The sequence below is a fragment of the Rhinolophus sinicus genome, chromosome 17 (assembly GCF_057876585.1).
Source record: "Rhinolophus sinicus isolate RSI-liver-muscle chromosome 17, RSI-T2T, whole genome shotgun sequence".
NCBI lineage: Eukaryota > Metazoa > Chordata > Mammalia > Chiroptera > Rhinolophidae > Rhinolophus > Rhinolophus sinicus.
The window spans coordinates 182,943,286-182,960,604 of NC_142517.1; the positions used below are offsets into that span (position 1 = coordinate 182,943,286).

Genomic DNA, 17,319 nt, shown 5'->3' on the forward strand with positions numbered 1-17,319 from the left:
TGGACTTCAAAGGGGAATGGCAAAGACTCTGATTTGGCTCACTCATGGGAAAGAAAACAGGGCGTTGCTAAGAGTTATTTGCAATGCTTATAGGTGGGGTGAGCAGAGAGCCCTGGCTGGTGCTCCTGTCTGGCAGTGTGGCTATAAATCATCCTGTATCAGCTGCTGCTGCAGCTTGGGCTTCCCCAAGACTGATTGACATCCAGGCTTTGGCCCTCACATATCGGCTGTTTAGCAGAAAAAAACTTCTATTGTGGAAGCATTTTTTTCTGTCATAATGCCTTCTCTTCCTAATTCTGATGAGCTGATTTTTTTTGTGAATGGAAGAAAGGTAAGTTTGTGAATGATTATATGAACTTTTGGATACCAGGAACAAAAGCCAAGCTAATATTTACACTATCATGCCATTTCTTATTTCTTCAACCTCTCAATTCTCTCTTTTTCAAGTCATATACACTGGGGGTGCCAAAAAATGTATACACATGACTTGTATTCATCTTTTGTTATAGGTATATATTAAATATTACAATTTTAATACAGTTTTTCCTTTCTTAAAATATGTATACATTTTTTGGCACCCCCTGTATATAGTGGTATGAAATTGAACATGGGTTGTTAGTTCAAGGTTTACTGCAAAATTATTAAAGCATGGGGGCCTTTGATTGCTCTTCACTTTTCTTTTGGAATCAGTAAGGAACTCTCATTTTTACTTATTAGATTACAATGGGAGTGAATTCTGACACAGGTATGAAAGACTATGTCTTTCCCCTCTTTATTTGGCTATTAGCCATACTCAAGTTCGCCAATGCTATTTTAATAGGAGGCATGTATGACATTGAGGATGCAAATAGGAAAGAACGATTTTGTTTTGCCTTAATAAATCCCCTCAGGCTGATCAATTGACCTAGAGGCTGAAGCACCTCTGCTCAATGGAATAAGTAACCTATTTTTTCCACTGCAGAAGAAATGTGGCAACGCTAATGCTCAGTTGTTCTCCACCCTGGACTTTAATGAGCAAGATGAGTAAACGAAAACTTTGAGGTGCTTTGAGGAAAAATCTAGTAAAATATTAAACTAGGAAATTATTTGGGGAAGAAATTTTGTGTTAGTGATTTTTCTTCTCAAGCCTCAGTTATACTGGATTATGGGTGCTCTTCCCTAAACGAGGAAACACAACTTCAATCAAGGAAAAATTTCTTGGCAATTTTGCCTGTCAAAGAGCAGGGAAACATCATTGTTAGGAAACCTTCTGAACTGAAAAACAAAAAGTGGAAACAAAAGAAGAAAAAGTCTGGTTTTAGTGGTAATGTTTACCCATAGGTGAGGATCTTGAGTGACCAGAAGCCAAATAGAATAGCAGAAAAATAATTGCTGAGTGACAATTTGTAATAATTCAAAAGTGAAGAACTTTTCTGAGTGCAAGGAAAGTGAGTTTTGCTACCTTACCTTTGTTGGTGAATAAAACCACTTATCACATTAGAATATTCCCTCTCCAGGTCTCTAATCTTGAATTCACATCTGGTATTTTGATGTTTTTACTACTTTTCTCTGTTTTACAAATTTCTAAGACAAGTTACAGATGGCAAAAAAAAAAAAAAAAAAAAAAAAAAAAATGTAGGGTGGGGCCAGAAATACATACACCTCTTCAAAGAAATTGGTTTTGTTGTTATCTTTGTGGTTGTATTTCCTTCCTTTAGACCCAGTGACACAAAATTGAGCAAAGCATACTCCTTCAATGATGCATCATTCTCAGTCTAGATAAGGCTCTTCTTTTGCTTTTCATTATTTTATTGTTTTTGTTTTGATTTCCTGTCTTTTCTTTATTTCTTTCCCCCCATGTGCATAGACTCTGGTGCGTTTTAAATATATATTCTTCCCTTACACTTTCCATATAGTTATTTAGAAATATACCTGTATCCTTGAAATTTATACAGTTGATCTTTGAATAACAGGTTTGAACTGCACAGGTCTACATATAGGCAGGGTGTTTTCAATAAATCCTATAAATGTATATTTTATATACTTTTCTTTTTTTTGAAGTTTTCTTTTTCTTTATTAAAGTTTATTGGGGGTGACAATGGTTAGTAAAGTTACATAGGTTTCAAGTGTGCGATTCTGTAACACATCATCTATATATTACATTGTGTGTTCACTACCCAGAGTCAGTTCTCCTTCTATCATCATATATTTAATCTGTTTACCCTCATCTACTAAGCCCCTCCCTCCTTACCCTCTGGAAACCACTAAACTGTTGTGTATGTCTATGAGTTTTTGTTTCTTTATTTGTTTGTCTTGTTCCTTTGTTGCTTTAAGTTTTATACCCCACATATCAGTGAATATGTGTGCTCTGATGGTCATTGCAGATTTATAAATTTTTTTATTAGTTTCAGGTGTACAAAACAATTTAATAGTTAGACATCATTTAAATCTCTCCCCCCATCTACTACCCCTCTGACATCACACACAGCCATTACATTACCACTGCCTCTATTTCTAATGCTGTACTCCACTTCTTGTAAATATATATATATATATATATAATTGTAGTTGAGCTTCATTATTGTTCAGCTTCAGCTTATAATTTTTTTAATAGCATTTTTTCTAGCTTACTTCATTGTAAGAATACAGTATATAATACATGTAACATACAAAATATGTGTTAATCGACTGTCTGTTATCGGTGAGGTTTCCAGTCAACAGTAGGCTACTAATAGTTAAGTTTTGGGTGAGCTAAAATTTATACACAGATTTTCAACGTTGCACGGGGGGATAGGTCGGTGCCCCTAAACCCTGTGTTGTTCAAAGGTCAACTGTACAGTGTTTGGCTGTGCATGAGCGTGTGTATATTCTTAACTTATACAAGTGGCACTGTGATTTATGAATCTCCTTTTGTTTTGTTTTTTGTGACTCACCACTGTGTTTGCGATCTATCCATGTTGCTCCTTGAACACCTGGCTCATTGGTTCTGCATGCATAGTTCTCCAGCCTGTGAACATCTTTCATTCCACTTATCCAGTCCTCTAGTGATAGACATACGGGATGCTTCCAGTTCCCCACCATCCCAAGAAATGCCACAGTGAACATCCTACCATGTGTCTCCTTACCGACACTGGCAAGAGACTCTCTAAGTGAAATTGTAGCATGCTGATTTCATAGGTCCTGCCAGGGGGCTTTCCAGAATCCTGCACAAGATACATTTCCCACAGTTCACACTGCATGATGGGTGCCACTTCTTGGCCAATATATAATTTGCCAATCTGTGAGTACCAATACTTCATATAAACAGATTTTCTGAGATTTGCTAATCTGATGGGTGTAAAGTGTTATCTCATTGTGGGTTTCATTTGCATATCTCTGGTTACCAGTGAGGTTGCTCCTGCTTTCATGTACTTACTAAACAAGGATTTATTTCCTAAGTGTCTGCAATTATTGAAAAAAACAGATGGTACCAGTACAATTTTGTGAGTGCAACTAATGTTATGACCAGCATTTCATATGATTCCTGAAATATTTATTTTAAACGGCTGGGAATACTATGGATTTGATACGTCAGAATTGCAGTTAGCAGCTTTTAATTAATTTCTCAGAGTCTAATCTAGCTTTCTCCATGTTCAGCATTGATTCTTCAATTCCATAATGGGTGCTGTGCTATCTCTGGCTACTCAGATCCTCTGAGGGCTCGGAAGGAGGCTTAGAAATAGGAGGCAGTTATGGAAAATAAAGTCATTTTTTGCTTTTTCAGGGGTAAAAACAATAAAAACAGTTTTAGTGGAATGATACCCTCTTTTTTTGGGTTCAGTGTTACCCTTCCAGGTAAGTTTCTCTCCATTCTCCTCTCTAATCTTGCTTAACTATACCCAGCAGAGGAACTGCTTGGGCCAGGGAGGGCAGGTAGCTTTCATCTCATGTGCCAGCTTGATCTATTGGCAGCTGCAGCCTAAAGTACAACATGAGAGACACAGTGGAGACTCATGCTCCCTTCTGCACTTCCTTCACCTACTGGCACCTCTAGTTCATTGGGGAGGACAACGTGGGGACACAGGAGTGGATCCCCTATAATACACTGCCTTATGACCTTAGGAAATTATTTCTGGCTAACCTTTTTTTATGACTTTCTTGGCCACGAGTTACCTTGAATCAATTTTGGAATCTTTGCATCCATTTCCCCATCTGGGTCCTTTCCAGGTAACTGTAAGGATAAAACAACCCAGAATTTATAATTGTCATATATATTACAAAATTCAGAGGCACTGAAATAATGCTCCATAATTTCTTCAAAATTCTGGTTCCAGGTGTTAAAAAAGATTTCTTTTGTGTTTTGTTTTCTCCCTGTGAAGCCACCACCTATCAGAAACATGCCCCCACACAATGGATTGTCATAACATGTTGCTATTGTCTTCCTAAATTCCTTCTCTCATTTCACAATCTAGGTCATAGAGAAGAGTGCTGATCCGGAACAAAATCTACTGTTCTACCTGAGGAAAGTCCATATCCTTACGTTTTACTGTCGTCAGTCTGGATTGGGTGGTAAAAAGTGAACATGCTAAGGCTTCTGAAGAAAGTCACTTGGTATTGGCTCTGGGTAAATAACCTTGTGTTCAATTTATAGAGTCCAATTGTATCTAAAAGTGATAGATTTGTACTTTCGTTGTTGTGGTTTTCACCTAAGCAAAACCAAAAGACCCCCTCCAGTGAACCACGAGTGTGACAACTTGAGAAATAGCTTTAGACTTTTGAGCCCCGTAGTCACCCTGGTGATGGTTTCGTATTCAGGAGTGTGAATGTAAAATTGTCCAGTCAATTGCTCGAGGGTGCATATATCATTGACAAGAGTTTCCCACAAGGGCATTTCATTGACTTGTCGCCTATTCCTTTCATAATCCTTATTACAGAAAACAAAGTTTTAGAAAAATATTTCAGAATTGCAAAGTAGAGTGAATGCACTCCCAGATCTCCATCTCGGATCGGGACCTCAAAAAGATCTTCTTGGGTTTGGGTGCAACCATAAAGACGTACCACGAAGGAGTGATTGTGGCAGTGATTACACAGATCTATTTATGAGATAAAATTGCACACATGGTGTGAGTGCACGGATAAGTGGTAAAACCTGAATAAGCTCTGTTGTGTGGTTATCAGTGTAGTGCTGACGCATTTCCCAGTTTTGATGTTGTACTAGAGCTATGTGGGATGTCCTCATTGAGGGAAGCTGTGACACAGGCACATGGGACTACTGTCTGTACTATTTTTGTAACTTCCTGTGAGACGATAAGTATTTCAAAATATATAATGTATAAAAAATGTGTATTTAGTATATATTTATTATATAAGTTTAAAAAATGTATGTTTGTTATATAAGTTAAAAAAATGTATATTTATTGAGTACCTGTTAGGAGCCAGGCACTGTGTGGGGCTCTAGGGATTCAGTGATATACAAGACAATATCACCCCCCTTTCTCCAGGATCTTCACTTTCTTCCCCACTCTGTCTTTTTGCCTCCAAACATACACACCCCAAAACACTACTTCATTTCTCCCTGTTTTTCCTTGCCAAAAGTACCTAACATATTATGTGTGCCTGATGCCTCATTTTCTATTTAAGCCCTTTCAATCTGGTTTCCTACCCCATCATTTACTACTCTAGCCAATACTATCCCTACTGTCCTTATTCCACTCACTATTCCAGGAACTGGGCTTATAGCTAGAAAACAAAGAAAACCAGAACACAGGCCAAATCCTCCCTCACTGATTCCACCATCTCCCACTTACCCATCTCCCAAATCTCACTGTTAGTCAGTACACCCTATCACTTCCCTTTTGTTCCGCTTCTAAATCCACCACACACTTCACCATGCTTTCTCTGCACACCCTAAAATAAAGAAATTCATCTATATTAGGAGCAAGCTGAAAATTCATGGGCTGCCAAGTAAACATGGCCAAAAGCAGCTCTAGGCAGAACCACCCTACACTCCTAATTCCCCATCTCCCCAGTATCCTCCTCTGTTCATTCCTTTCTGGTGCCTATCATCATAAACAACTTGCTCTGAGTAAATAGGACTCACCTGAGACTTCTAGGACCCACCCTCTGATTACAGAGTCAACAGTTATGAGATGGCATCAGAGGCTTTATTGTTAACGTGTTCCTCAAGCAGGTGATTCTCATGAACATTTGTGAACAACCACACAGATTTTCTGCCAGAGTCAGCCCCTCTTGTGCACATACAAGCACCAGCCTACTTCACTTTTCATGGGACTCCAAGGCCCTGTACCTAATTTATATTCATAATTTTTAAATTTTTTCCTAAAGGCAGGTGTCGTGCGGGAGACCCTGCTCGCTGCGCCATTTGTTGTGCGGGGCGGCCTGTGGGGTCTCTGCTCCCGCTCCCCATACAAGAACGCAGGATATGGTGAGGCCAAAAAGGAACACCCACGGAGCCATAGATGGGGGAGTCATACCACTATATTCTCTCTGGCGGCACTATACTCTCACTGGAGGCTGGATCCACACTGTCCGCAAACTGCCATCCACACTTGCCAGCCCAGCCGCCATCTTCTTGCTAGCCCCATTCTCTCTCTCTTCTCCTTCTCTCTGCTAGCGTAGCCACAGCAGTTATATTGGCGGCTAATTGGCTAACTGGCTACAGCTGATGGCCAATCAGCCACAGCTGACGGACATCTACTACCCGAGCCAGCACTCCTCCACGTGAGGCCGAGAGCCTGTAAACTACTTTCTGAGGCTCTGTCCCCACAGCAGGTCTCCAATACTATAAAAACTTTAGGCACCAAGAAAACCCCAATTGGCTACTGACTTGGAGCCTGGCTTGGATGTCATTCCCAAAATGGGACACAGTTACACAAGGAGCCAAATTTATTTAAGGGTCTCCCCACTCCCTTTTACCATTCCACTCTTTCCCAAGGTCATGGCCTCCCACAGAGTCACCCCACCTATCCCAGCTGCCCAGCCCAGACCTGCTGGGGAGAGATCCTGTATCACTTTTCCCTCTTCTCCCTCCCTACCTCCGGGCCTGGTTTGAAGCAATCTAACCTGTGGAACCAGGTAATACACTGCTAAGAGTGAATGGTCCACAGCTAGTACTAGGGGCAAAGAGGGTATGTCATTTGAAAGCTGCTAAATCTCCGTAAGATCCTGGCTCTACGATAGAACTGGGAAACAGGATGTCTCAGAGGCTCCCTAAACATGTGTGCTTGTTTCCCACACCCTTCTCATGCCTGCCACTGAGGCACTAACACGTCTTGCAGTTCTCAGAACAAGTCCTCATTCAGCTAACAAATTATGCTAAGCACCTAGTGTTCAGATGTAAGCTAGAAGACACAGCCTCTGCCCTCAGTCTAGGGAGGGAGACAGTCAGTGAAGAGGCAACAGCAAGTGTGATGAGTGCTATGATGTGGGGACACAGGCAGGGCACTCACACCGGGTTTGGGGAGGAAACGAAGGAGTTTGACTAGGAGTTTGCTGGATAAATGGAAGGCTTGGGGGCAAGGATATTCCAGTCAGCAGTGCAGGGGGTGAAGGTGGGCGTGGAGGCAGAGGCAAGAGAATACAGTGCTTTTGAAGAACTGAAAAAAATTTATTCTAATGAATGTAAAGAGTTGTCAGTAGGAGGTTGAGGCAAGAGATGAAGGAGGAGTGAGATCCTTGAGGCAAAAGATCAAGTTTGACCCCAATGTCACATTCCCTGCCTGGCATGGTGGGACACGATAACTCACTTTTGAATGACCAGATCCCATTGGAAATTCTAGGGTCAACTGCATACATTGGCTGCCAGCACTTAGTCTCAGGTTCGCTTCTGGATATGCTTTAAGGCTGTGTATCTTGGGGAAACTGAGAAAGCTCTTCTCTTTAAAGACCAAATAGTAAACTTTGATATTAATATATTACCATTTGCATTTGACTTAAGTAGGGTTGCCAGCTTTAACATATAAAAATACAGTACATTCAGCTAAATTTGAATGCATGAGAAATACTTATCTTAAAATAGTATTCATTATCTGAAATTCAGATTTAACTGAATTAAATCTGAATTTATTTTATCTGGCGTCCTAGATTTTATCTGGCAAGCCTATGTAATGATGATCTTTAGGATGAGCCAACAAATATGGAAGTAACTGAGTCAGGCAGTTTTGGTGGGAGTGGAGGAGGTAGACATCAAACTAGTTGTTTGGTGATCAGAGGGCAAAACAGTTAGTTGAATTTTTCACCCAAGGCCACTGTCATGCAGGGTCTCTGGTCTCACTCCCCGTATAAGAACGCAGGATATTGTGAGGCCAAAAAGGAACACCAACGGAGCCATAGATAGGGGAATCATGCCACTATATTCTCACTGGTGTCTGGGTTGCAGACACAGGAAGCAGGAGTCAATCAATGCGTAATCCACTGCCTGCTTCTCTGCCAACCAACCAACAAACCCCACTTGCTAACTGCAATCCACTTGCTAGCTTAGTTACAGCAGTTATATCAGTGGCCAATGGCTAACTGATGGCCATCCACTGCCCAAGCCAGCACCTTTCCACGTGAGGCCGAGAGCCTGGAAAGTGCTCTTCTGGCTCTGTCCCCACAGCCTCATTAAAATGTGCATCACAAAGCTGTCTGACAAAGTGAAAAGTGAAAAGTGGCCTCTATTCATCTTTGAACCAGAAAGCTCTGGATTCCTTTACTTGGAAATTTTAGGACACCAAAAGCAGGAGGACGGGTTTCTGTGGGGACAGAATCCCAGAGAGCAGTTTCCAGGCTCTTGACCTCACATGGAAAGGTTCTGGCTCTGGTAGTACATGGCCATCAGCTGTGACTAGTTGGCCATCAGCAGTTACCGGTTAGCCATTAGCCACTGATATAACTGCCGTGGTTACATTGGTTGGTTGGTTGGTTGGTTGGTTGACAGAGAAGTGGACAGTGGATTGCGGGTTATGTGTATCCTTCTTCCTGTGTCTCTCCTGCCCGCCAGTGAGACTAGGGTACAGTAAGACCCCTTGTTGGGGCTCAGGCGTATGTTTACTTCCTGTGTCTCGCCCAGCCAATATAGTGGTATGACTCCCCTATCTATGGCTCCGTTGGTGTTCCTTTTTGGCCTCACTATATCCTGCATTCTAATGTGGGGAGCAGCACCAGAGACCCTGCATGCCAATTTCTTTGCTTTTTCTGCCCTGTTCAATGGGGCACTCTAATTAAGGTATTACCCACATGACTTTAGGCCCTCTGCCTTACAAGTGGGAAACTTGACCTGCATAAGCAGGGATAGCTATCTCAGACAGGGGACTAAAGAACAGAGAAGGGGGTGTGAACCCCTCTGGACCTCTGCAGAGACTCTCTCAGCTCTTTACTCCAGGGGAGTCCTGACCCAGTATTACATCTCCGTGGCAGCAATTTCTATGGTGAAGTTGGTTTTAACCTCCACCAAAGCCAATTATTACCACGCATGAAATCCTTTTTAAACCTCACTCAGAAAAGGCCTCGAGCAAATTCCATATTCTTTTTTTTTTTTTTTTAAACTTATGAATTGTTTATTTCTGGAATTTTCCATTTAATATTTTCGGACTGGGTTGACTACAGGTAACTGAAAGCATGAAAAGCAAAATCACAAATAATGTGTGACTACTACTGTTCAGCATTTCAAAATTTGTAGAATACAACTAATGCAGTGCTTCAGGAAAAATTTTTTTTTTCTTATTTTATTTATTTATTTATTTTTAATTAGTTTCAGGTGCACAAGACAGAGCAAAACTTAGACGTTTATCATTTACATCCCTCACACTGTGTGAACCGCCCTCCCCCCATCCACCATCCCCCCGTACGTTCCCAAAACCTCTCACCTTCCCCTTGTCCCCAACCCCCGGCCCCTCTAGCAACCCTCTGTTTTTCCTCCATGTTTCCAAAACTGTCTCTGATTAGTTCATTCACTTATTATTTTCTTTAGATTCCGCATATAAGTGAGATCATATGGTATTTGTCTTTCTCTTTCTGACTTATTTCACTTAACATAATGTTCTCTAGGTCCATCCATGTTGTTGCAAATGGTAAGATTTCTTTCTTCTTTATGGCTGCATAATACTCCATTGTATAAATGTACCACAGTTTCTTAATCCAGTCGTCTACTGATGGGCATTTCGGTTGTTTCCATGTCTTGGCTATTGTGTATAGTGCTGCAATAAACATAGGAGTGCATAAAGATTTTTGAATTGGAGTTTTGGATTTCTCCGGATAGATACCTAGGAGTGGGATTGCTGGATCATAAGGTAGTTCCATTTTCAGATTTTTGAGATATCTCCAAACTGTTTTCCATAGTGGCTGCACCAATCTGCATTCCCACCAACAGTGCACCAGCGTTCCCTTTTCTCCGCATCCACGCCAGCACTTGTTGTTTGTTGATTTATTGATGATAGCCATCCTGACTGGGGTGAGGTGGTATCTCATTGTGGTTTTTATTTGCATTTCTCTAATGGTTAGTGAGGTTGAACATTTCTTCATATGTCTGTTTGCCATCTGTGTGTCCTTTTTAGAAAAATGTCTCTTCATGTCCTCTGCCCATTTTTTAATTGGGTTGTTTGTTTTTTTGGAGTTGAGTTGAGTGAGTTTTTTATAAATTTGTGATATTAACCCCTTATCAGATATATCATTGGCAAATATCTTTTCCCAATCAGTAGGATCCCTTTTTGTTTTATTGATGGTTTCCTTTGCTGTGAAAAAGCTTTTTAGTGTGATGTAATCCCACATGTTTATTTTTTCTCTTACTTCCCTCGCGCGAGGGGATATATCAGTAAAAATCTTACTCCGGGTAATGTCTGTGAAGTTTCTTCCTATATTTTCTTCTAGGAATTTTATGGTTTCAGATCTTACATTTAAATCTTTAAGCCATTTTGAATTTATTTTTGTATGTGGTGTAAGGAGGTGATCCAGCTTCATCTTTTTGCATGTGTCTGTCCAAGTTTCCCAGCACCATTTATTGAATAGACTGTCTTTACCCCACCGTACATTCTTGCTTCCATTGTCATAGATTAAATGGCCATATAGGCATGGATTTATTTCTGGACTCTCTATTCTGTTCCATTGATCTATGGGTCTGTTTTTATGCCAGTACCATGCTGTTTTGATTACTGTAGCCTTGTAGTATAATTTGAAGTCAGGTATTGTTATACCTCCCACTTTGTTCTTATTTCTCAAGATTGTTGAAGATATCCGGGGTCTTTTGTTATCCCATATAAATTTTAGGATTATATGTTCTATTTCTGTGAAAAATGTCGTTGGTAGTTTGATAGGAATTGCGTTGAATATATATATTGCCTTAGGCAGTATGGATATTTTAACTATATTAATTCTTCCTATCCATGAACATGGTATGTGTTTCCATCTATTTGTATCTTCTTTCATTTCTTTCTTCAGTGTCTTATAATTTTCTGAGTACAGATCTTTTACTTCTTTGGTTAAATTTATTCCCAGGTATTTTATAGTCTTTGGAGCAATTGTAAATGGAATTGCTTTTTTAATTTCTCCTTCTGATGTTTTATTATTGGTATATACAAATGCAACTGATTTCTGAATATTAATTTTGCATCCTGCTACTTTACTAAATTCATCTATCAGCTCTAATAGTTTCTTGGTGGAGTCTTTAGGGTTCTCTAAATATAGTATCATATCATCTACATATAATGACAGTTTTACTTCCTCCTTACCGATTTGGATGCCTTTTATTTCTTTTTCTTGTCTGATTGCTGTGGCTAGAACTTCCAGCACTATGTTGAATAGAAGTGGAGAAAGTGGGCAGCCTTGCCTTGTTCCTGATTTTAAGGGGAATGGTTTTAGTTTTTCCCCATTGAGTATGATGTTAGCTGTGGGTCTATCATATATGGCCTTTATTATGTTGAGATATGATCCCTCTATTCCCACTTTCTTAAGGGTTTTTATCATGAATGGCTGCTGAATTTTATCAAATGCTTTTTCTGCGTCAATTTATATGATCATATGATTTTTATTTTTCATTTTGTTAATGTGGTGTATCACATTAATTGATTTGCGGATGTTGAACCACCCCTGCATACCAGGGATGAATCCCACTTGATCATGGTGTATAATCTTTTTAATATATTGCTGAATTCTGTTTGCTAGTATTTTGTTGAGGATTTTTGCATCTATGTTCATTAGCGATATCGGCCTGTAGTTTTCTTTTTTTGTGGTGTCTTTGTCTGATTTTGGGATCAGGGTTATAGTGGCTTCGTAAAAAGTGTTTGGGAGTCTTCCCTCCCTCTGGATTTTTTGGAAGAGTTTGAGGAGAATAGGTGACAATTCTTTTTTGAACGTTCTGTAAAATTCGCCTGTAAAGCCATCTGGTCCAGGGCTTTTGTTTGTTGGGAGATTGTTTATTACTGATTCAATTTCCTTGGTGGTAATCAGTCTATTCAGGTTTTCTGTCTCCTCTTGAGTTAGCCCTGGAAGGTTGTATGCATCTAGGAAATTGTCCATTTCTTCCAGGTTGTCAAATTTGTTGGCATACAGTTGCTCATAGTAATTTCTTAGGATTTTTTGTATCTCAGCGGTGTCTGTTGTCACTTCTCCTCTTTCATTACTGATTTTATTAATTTGGGTCCTCTCTCTCTTTTTTTTTAATGAGTCTGGCTAAAGGTTTGTCAATTTTGTTTATCTTCTCTAAGAACCAACTCTTGGATTCATTGATCTTTTGTATTGTTTTTCTGGTTTCTATTTCATTTATTTCCTCTCTGATCTTTATTATCTCCTTCCTTGTACTCCCTTTGGGCTTATTTTGTTGTTTTTTTTTCCAGATCCCTTAAGTGTGAAGATAAACTGTTGATTAGTGATGTTTCTTGTTTCTTTAGGTAGGCCTGCAGTGCTATGAACTTCCCTCTTAGGACTGCTTTCGCGGCATCCCATAGATTTTGGGTCGTTGTATTTTCATTTTTGTTTGTCTCGAGATATCTTTTGATTTCTTCCTTGATCTCCTGTTTGACCCATTCATTATTTAGTAACATATTATTCAGCCTCCATGAATTTGTGTGTCTTCCAGTCTTTTTCCTGTAGTTCATTTCTAATTTCATAGCACTGTGGTCAGAGAAGACAATTGGTATGATTCCAATTTTCTTAACTTTATCCAGACTTGCTTTGTGGCCTAACTTATGGTCTATCTTGGAGAATGTTCCATGTGCGCTTGAGAAGAACGTGTATTCTGCAGCATTGGGGTGGAATGGTCTGAAAATATCGGTTAAATCCAAGTGGTCCAATGTGTCATTTAAGGCTGTTGTTTCCATATTGATTTTCTGTCTGGAAGACCTGTCCCTTGTTGTCAGAGGTGTGTTGAAGTCCCCTACTATGATAGTGTTACTGTTTATCTCCGTCTTTATGTCAGTCAATATTTGTTTTATATATTTAGGTGCTCCTATGTTGGGTGCATAGATGTTTACTAGGGTTATATCCTCTTGTCGAATTGATCCCTTTATTATTATATATTGTCCATCTTTGTCTTTTAATATTTTCTTCATTTTAAAGTCTATTTTGTCAGAGATAAGTATTGCAACTCCAGCTTTTTTCTCATTTCCATTTGCATGGAATATCTTACTCCAACCCTTCACTTTTAGCCTGTGTGTGTCTTTTGATCTGAGGTGAGTCTCTTGTATACAGCATATACAAGGGTCTTGCTTTCTTATCCATTCAGCCACCCTATGTCTCTTGATTGGAGCATTTAAACCATTTACATTTAAAGTGATTATTGATAGGTACATAGTTATTGCCATTTTTAAATTTGTAGTTAGATTGTTTTCATCTTTCTTCTATTTACAGACGTCCTTTTAGTATTTCTTGCAATACTGGCCTGGTGGTAATGAATTCCTTTAGCTTATTCTTTTCTGGGAAGCTCTTTATCTCCCCGTCAATTTTAAATGATAGCCTTGCTGGATAAAGCAACCTAGGTTGTAGGCCTTTGTTTTCCATCACTTTGAGTATCTCCTGCCACTCCCTCCTGGCCTTCAACGTTTCTGCAGAAAAGTCATTTGATAGTCTTATGGGAGTTCCCTTGTATGTAACCCTCTGTCTTTCTCTTGCTGCTTTTAGGATTCTCTCTTTGTCTTTAATCTTTGCCATTTTAACTATAATGTGTCTTGGAGTGGACCTGTTTGGGTTTATCCTGGTTGGAACTCTCTGCACTTCCTGGACTTGTATGTTGGTTTCCTTCATCAGGTTAGGGAAATTTTCAGACATTATTACTTCAAATATGTTCTCAATCCCTTGTTTCTTCTCTTCACCTTCTGGTATTCCTATGATGCGCATGTTGTTGCGCTTGATGTTATCCCATATGTCTCTTAAACCATCTTCATTGTTTTTTATTCTTTTTTCTTTCTGTTGTTCTGTTTGGGTGATCTCTGCTAACTTGTCTTCTAAGTCGCTGATTCGATCCTCTGCTTCATCTAACCTGCTGTTAATTCCTTCAAGTGAGTTCTTTATTTCGGTAACTGTGTTCTTTAGTTCTAACTGGTTGTTCGTTATGATTTCTACATCCTTCTTGATGTCCTCTCTAAGTTCCTTAAACATTCTTATCATCAGTATTCTGAACTCTGTCTCTGACAGTTTGGTTACCTCTGCTTCATTTAGTTCCATTTCTGAAGGTTTCTTCTGTTCTTTTATTTGGGATATGTTTCTTTGTTTCCTCATTCTGGCTGACTCTCTGTGTTTGCTTTGATGTATTAGGTAGATGCCCTGGAGTTCTTAGTTCTTGCTGGATTAGTATATAATAAATGTCCTTTATATTTGACTTGCACTACTTCGTTCTTCTCCCCTGCGTGTGCTCTAAAAGTGACTCTTGTGTTGTGTATATTGTCCTGTTAAAGAAGATCCTTAATTGCTTTTCGCTTGTGAGTAGGTGGAGTTAACTCCTAGGCTGACTAGTTTTGAGATTTGGCTTTGCCCACGCAGGGTATTCTGCTGCGTGAGGGTTGACCGCTTAGATGTGGTTTGCCCTTTGGCCTCTATGTGCCTGTAAAGAATCCCCTCTGGGTGTGTCACTTGTAGGTCAAACCCGGTAGTACTCTGGCTTGGTCTGGAGTTGGCCGCTGGGTATGTTGAATCTTGTGCCTCTTAAGCTGGGCACTGGTAGGGCAATTACAGAACAAAGCAAATCACCAAGCACAACAATAACAACAAGGAAAAAGTCAAATACATTCACATGTAAAAGAACAATCGACAACCCCCACTCGACACAGGCAAAGATGTCAAAAATATAAAGACAAATCAAAACAGAACAAAAAAAACACAGCGCCAGTTGTAGCTTAAGCCCACCAAGTAATCTCCAGGTTGTTCTCTGCTGTAGCACAGAGTCCTCACTCGACACAGGCAAAGATGTCAAAAATATAAAGACAAATCAAAACAGAACAAAAAAAAAAAAAAAAAAAAAAAAACAGCGCCAGTTGTGGCTTAAGCCCACCAAGTAATCTCCAGGTTGTTCTCTGCTGTAGCACAGAGTCCTCACTCGACACAGGCAAAGATGTCAAAAATATAAAGACATATCAAAACAGAACAAAAAAAACAGCGCCAGTTGTGGCTTAAGCCCACCAAGTAATCTCCAGGTTGTTCTCTGCTGTAGCACAGAGTCTCCACTCGACACAGGCAAAGATGTCAAAAATATAAAGACAAATCAAAACAGAACAACAACAACAAAAAAACAGACAGCGTCAGTTGTGGCTTAAGCCCACCAAGTAATCTCCAGGTTGTTCTCTGCTGTAGCACAGAGTCCCCTGCGTATTGTGCAGGTAGGGTCGGTCACCTGGTGCCCAGAGTGACGCTGAGGCTGCAGCTTTAGATGCGTGGGGCTGAGGGGTCTGGACAGTAGGTTTTACAAAGCCAGTGCAGTTTCTGCCCTTGCACACCGAGAATAGCACCACCAGCCCTGTGTCCACCTCTCCTGAGTCTTAGGGCACCTCTTCCCTGTGTGTGTGTGTGGCGGGCAGGGGATTCCTCAGCTGCTAAAAGCTGAGTGCTGCATCTGCCACTTACTGCTGATCCCTGGGAGTGCCTCCGCCGATGTAATTGCCCCGCCCTAGGCAGGCCAGAAAGGGTGGGGGCTGGGGATGGAAAGAGGGGTCTTCTCTTTCCCAGCCCAGCTGTGTCACACCCCACCCACAGGCCAGAAACGGTGGTATCTGGGGATGGATGAGTCTCCTGTCTCCTAGGCCAGGGCAAACCACACTCTTCTCAGCCTCTTCCCTGGGCCAGAGCCAGCGGCCAGTCTTCCCGTAGCCCAAACCCCAAGGCTCCTCTGTAATCTGACACTGCTCTTCAGAATAGGAGCCAGTTCAAGTCTCTGGAAGGGTGGGAGTAGGATTGGAAGAGTGGGGGGAGGGGCCCAGGTATGGAGTTAATTGCCTCAAATGCTAGATATCCTGCCTCTGCGGGGGGGAGAGGTCTGCTGTGGGACACAAAGTAGAGTCCGCCACCTGGCTTTTGTGTTCTCTCTTTTGTCCTGGGAACCCCTCCGTCTCTGCAGCTGGGGATGTGGTTGCCCCGCTCTAGGCTGGCTAGAAAGGGTGGGGGCTGGGGATGGAAGGAGGGGTCTTCTCTTTCCCAGCCCCGCTGTCTTAACACTCTTCCCGCAGGCCAGAAAAGGTGGTGGCTGGGGGCGGAAGATTCCCAGCTCCTAGCCTCCTCCCTGGGCCAGAGCCGCCTGCCTGTCTTCCCGGAGCCCGGGCTCCAAGGCGCCTCTGTAATCTGCCGCTGCTCCTTAGTGCAGGGGCTAGATCAAGTCTCTAGAAAGGCGGGGGTAGGGTCGGAAGAGCGGGGGGAGGGGCCCAGGTATGGAGTTTGTCCTTTGTCCAGCCTAAAACTTAATGGAGATAGCTGGAGTTATTGCCTCAAATGCTGGATTTGCTGCCTCTGCAGCGGAGAGGTCCGCTGTGGGACGCAGGGCAAAACGCCCACCTCCTGGCTTCCGGGCTCTCCTCCGTCCTGGGATATCCTGCGTATCTGTAGCCGTGGGTGTGGGCTGGAATTTCACAGGCACAGGTGCAGAGCAGATTTCCACAACCCAAGGGTGGGGGCCGAATTTCTACCGCCACAGGTGTGGACCGCGATTCCAACCCGCGTCCCCACCGCGGCCGCAGGTGCGACGTGTCTCCGCTCCGCTCCCTTCCTTCTTCCCCTGCTCGCCCAATTTTTCCCCACCTGCAAGAAATCCCTGCGCGAGTCTCTTCGCTGTTCTGCATGATGAGCAGAGAGTCCTTTGATGGGTTATACGCTTCCCGTTTCTGATAAGATCGGACGGAGAACTCAAAAAGTGCGCCCCGCTGCCGCCATTCCTATGACGTCACCCCCAAA

The 17,319-nt window shown here is 41.5% G+C and overlaps 1 protein-coding gene across 1 annotated transcript in view; it reads left to right on the forward strand.

Annotated features, from left to right (window-relative positions):
* The window catches only part of LOC141568058 (aldehyde oxidase 4-like), a 143,574-nt gene that overhangs the window by 59,021 nt on the left and 67,234 nt on the right, over positions 1–17,319 (forward strand). The window contains exon 8 of the mRNA XM_088793998.1: positions 4,431–4,509. Coding sequence (XP_088650124.1) covers positions 4,431–4,509 — 79 coding nt within the window. The remainder of the gene's footprint in view (positions 1–4,430; positions 4,510–17,319) is intronic.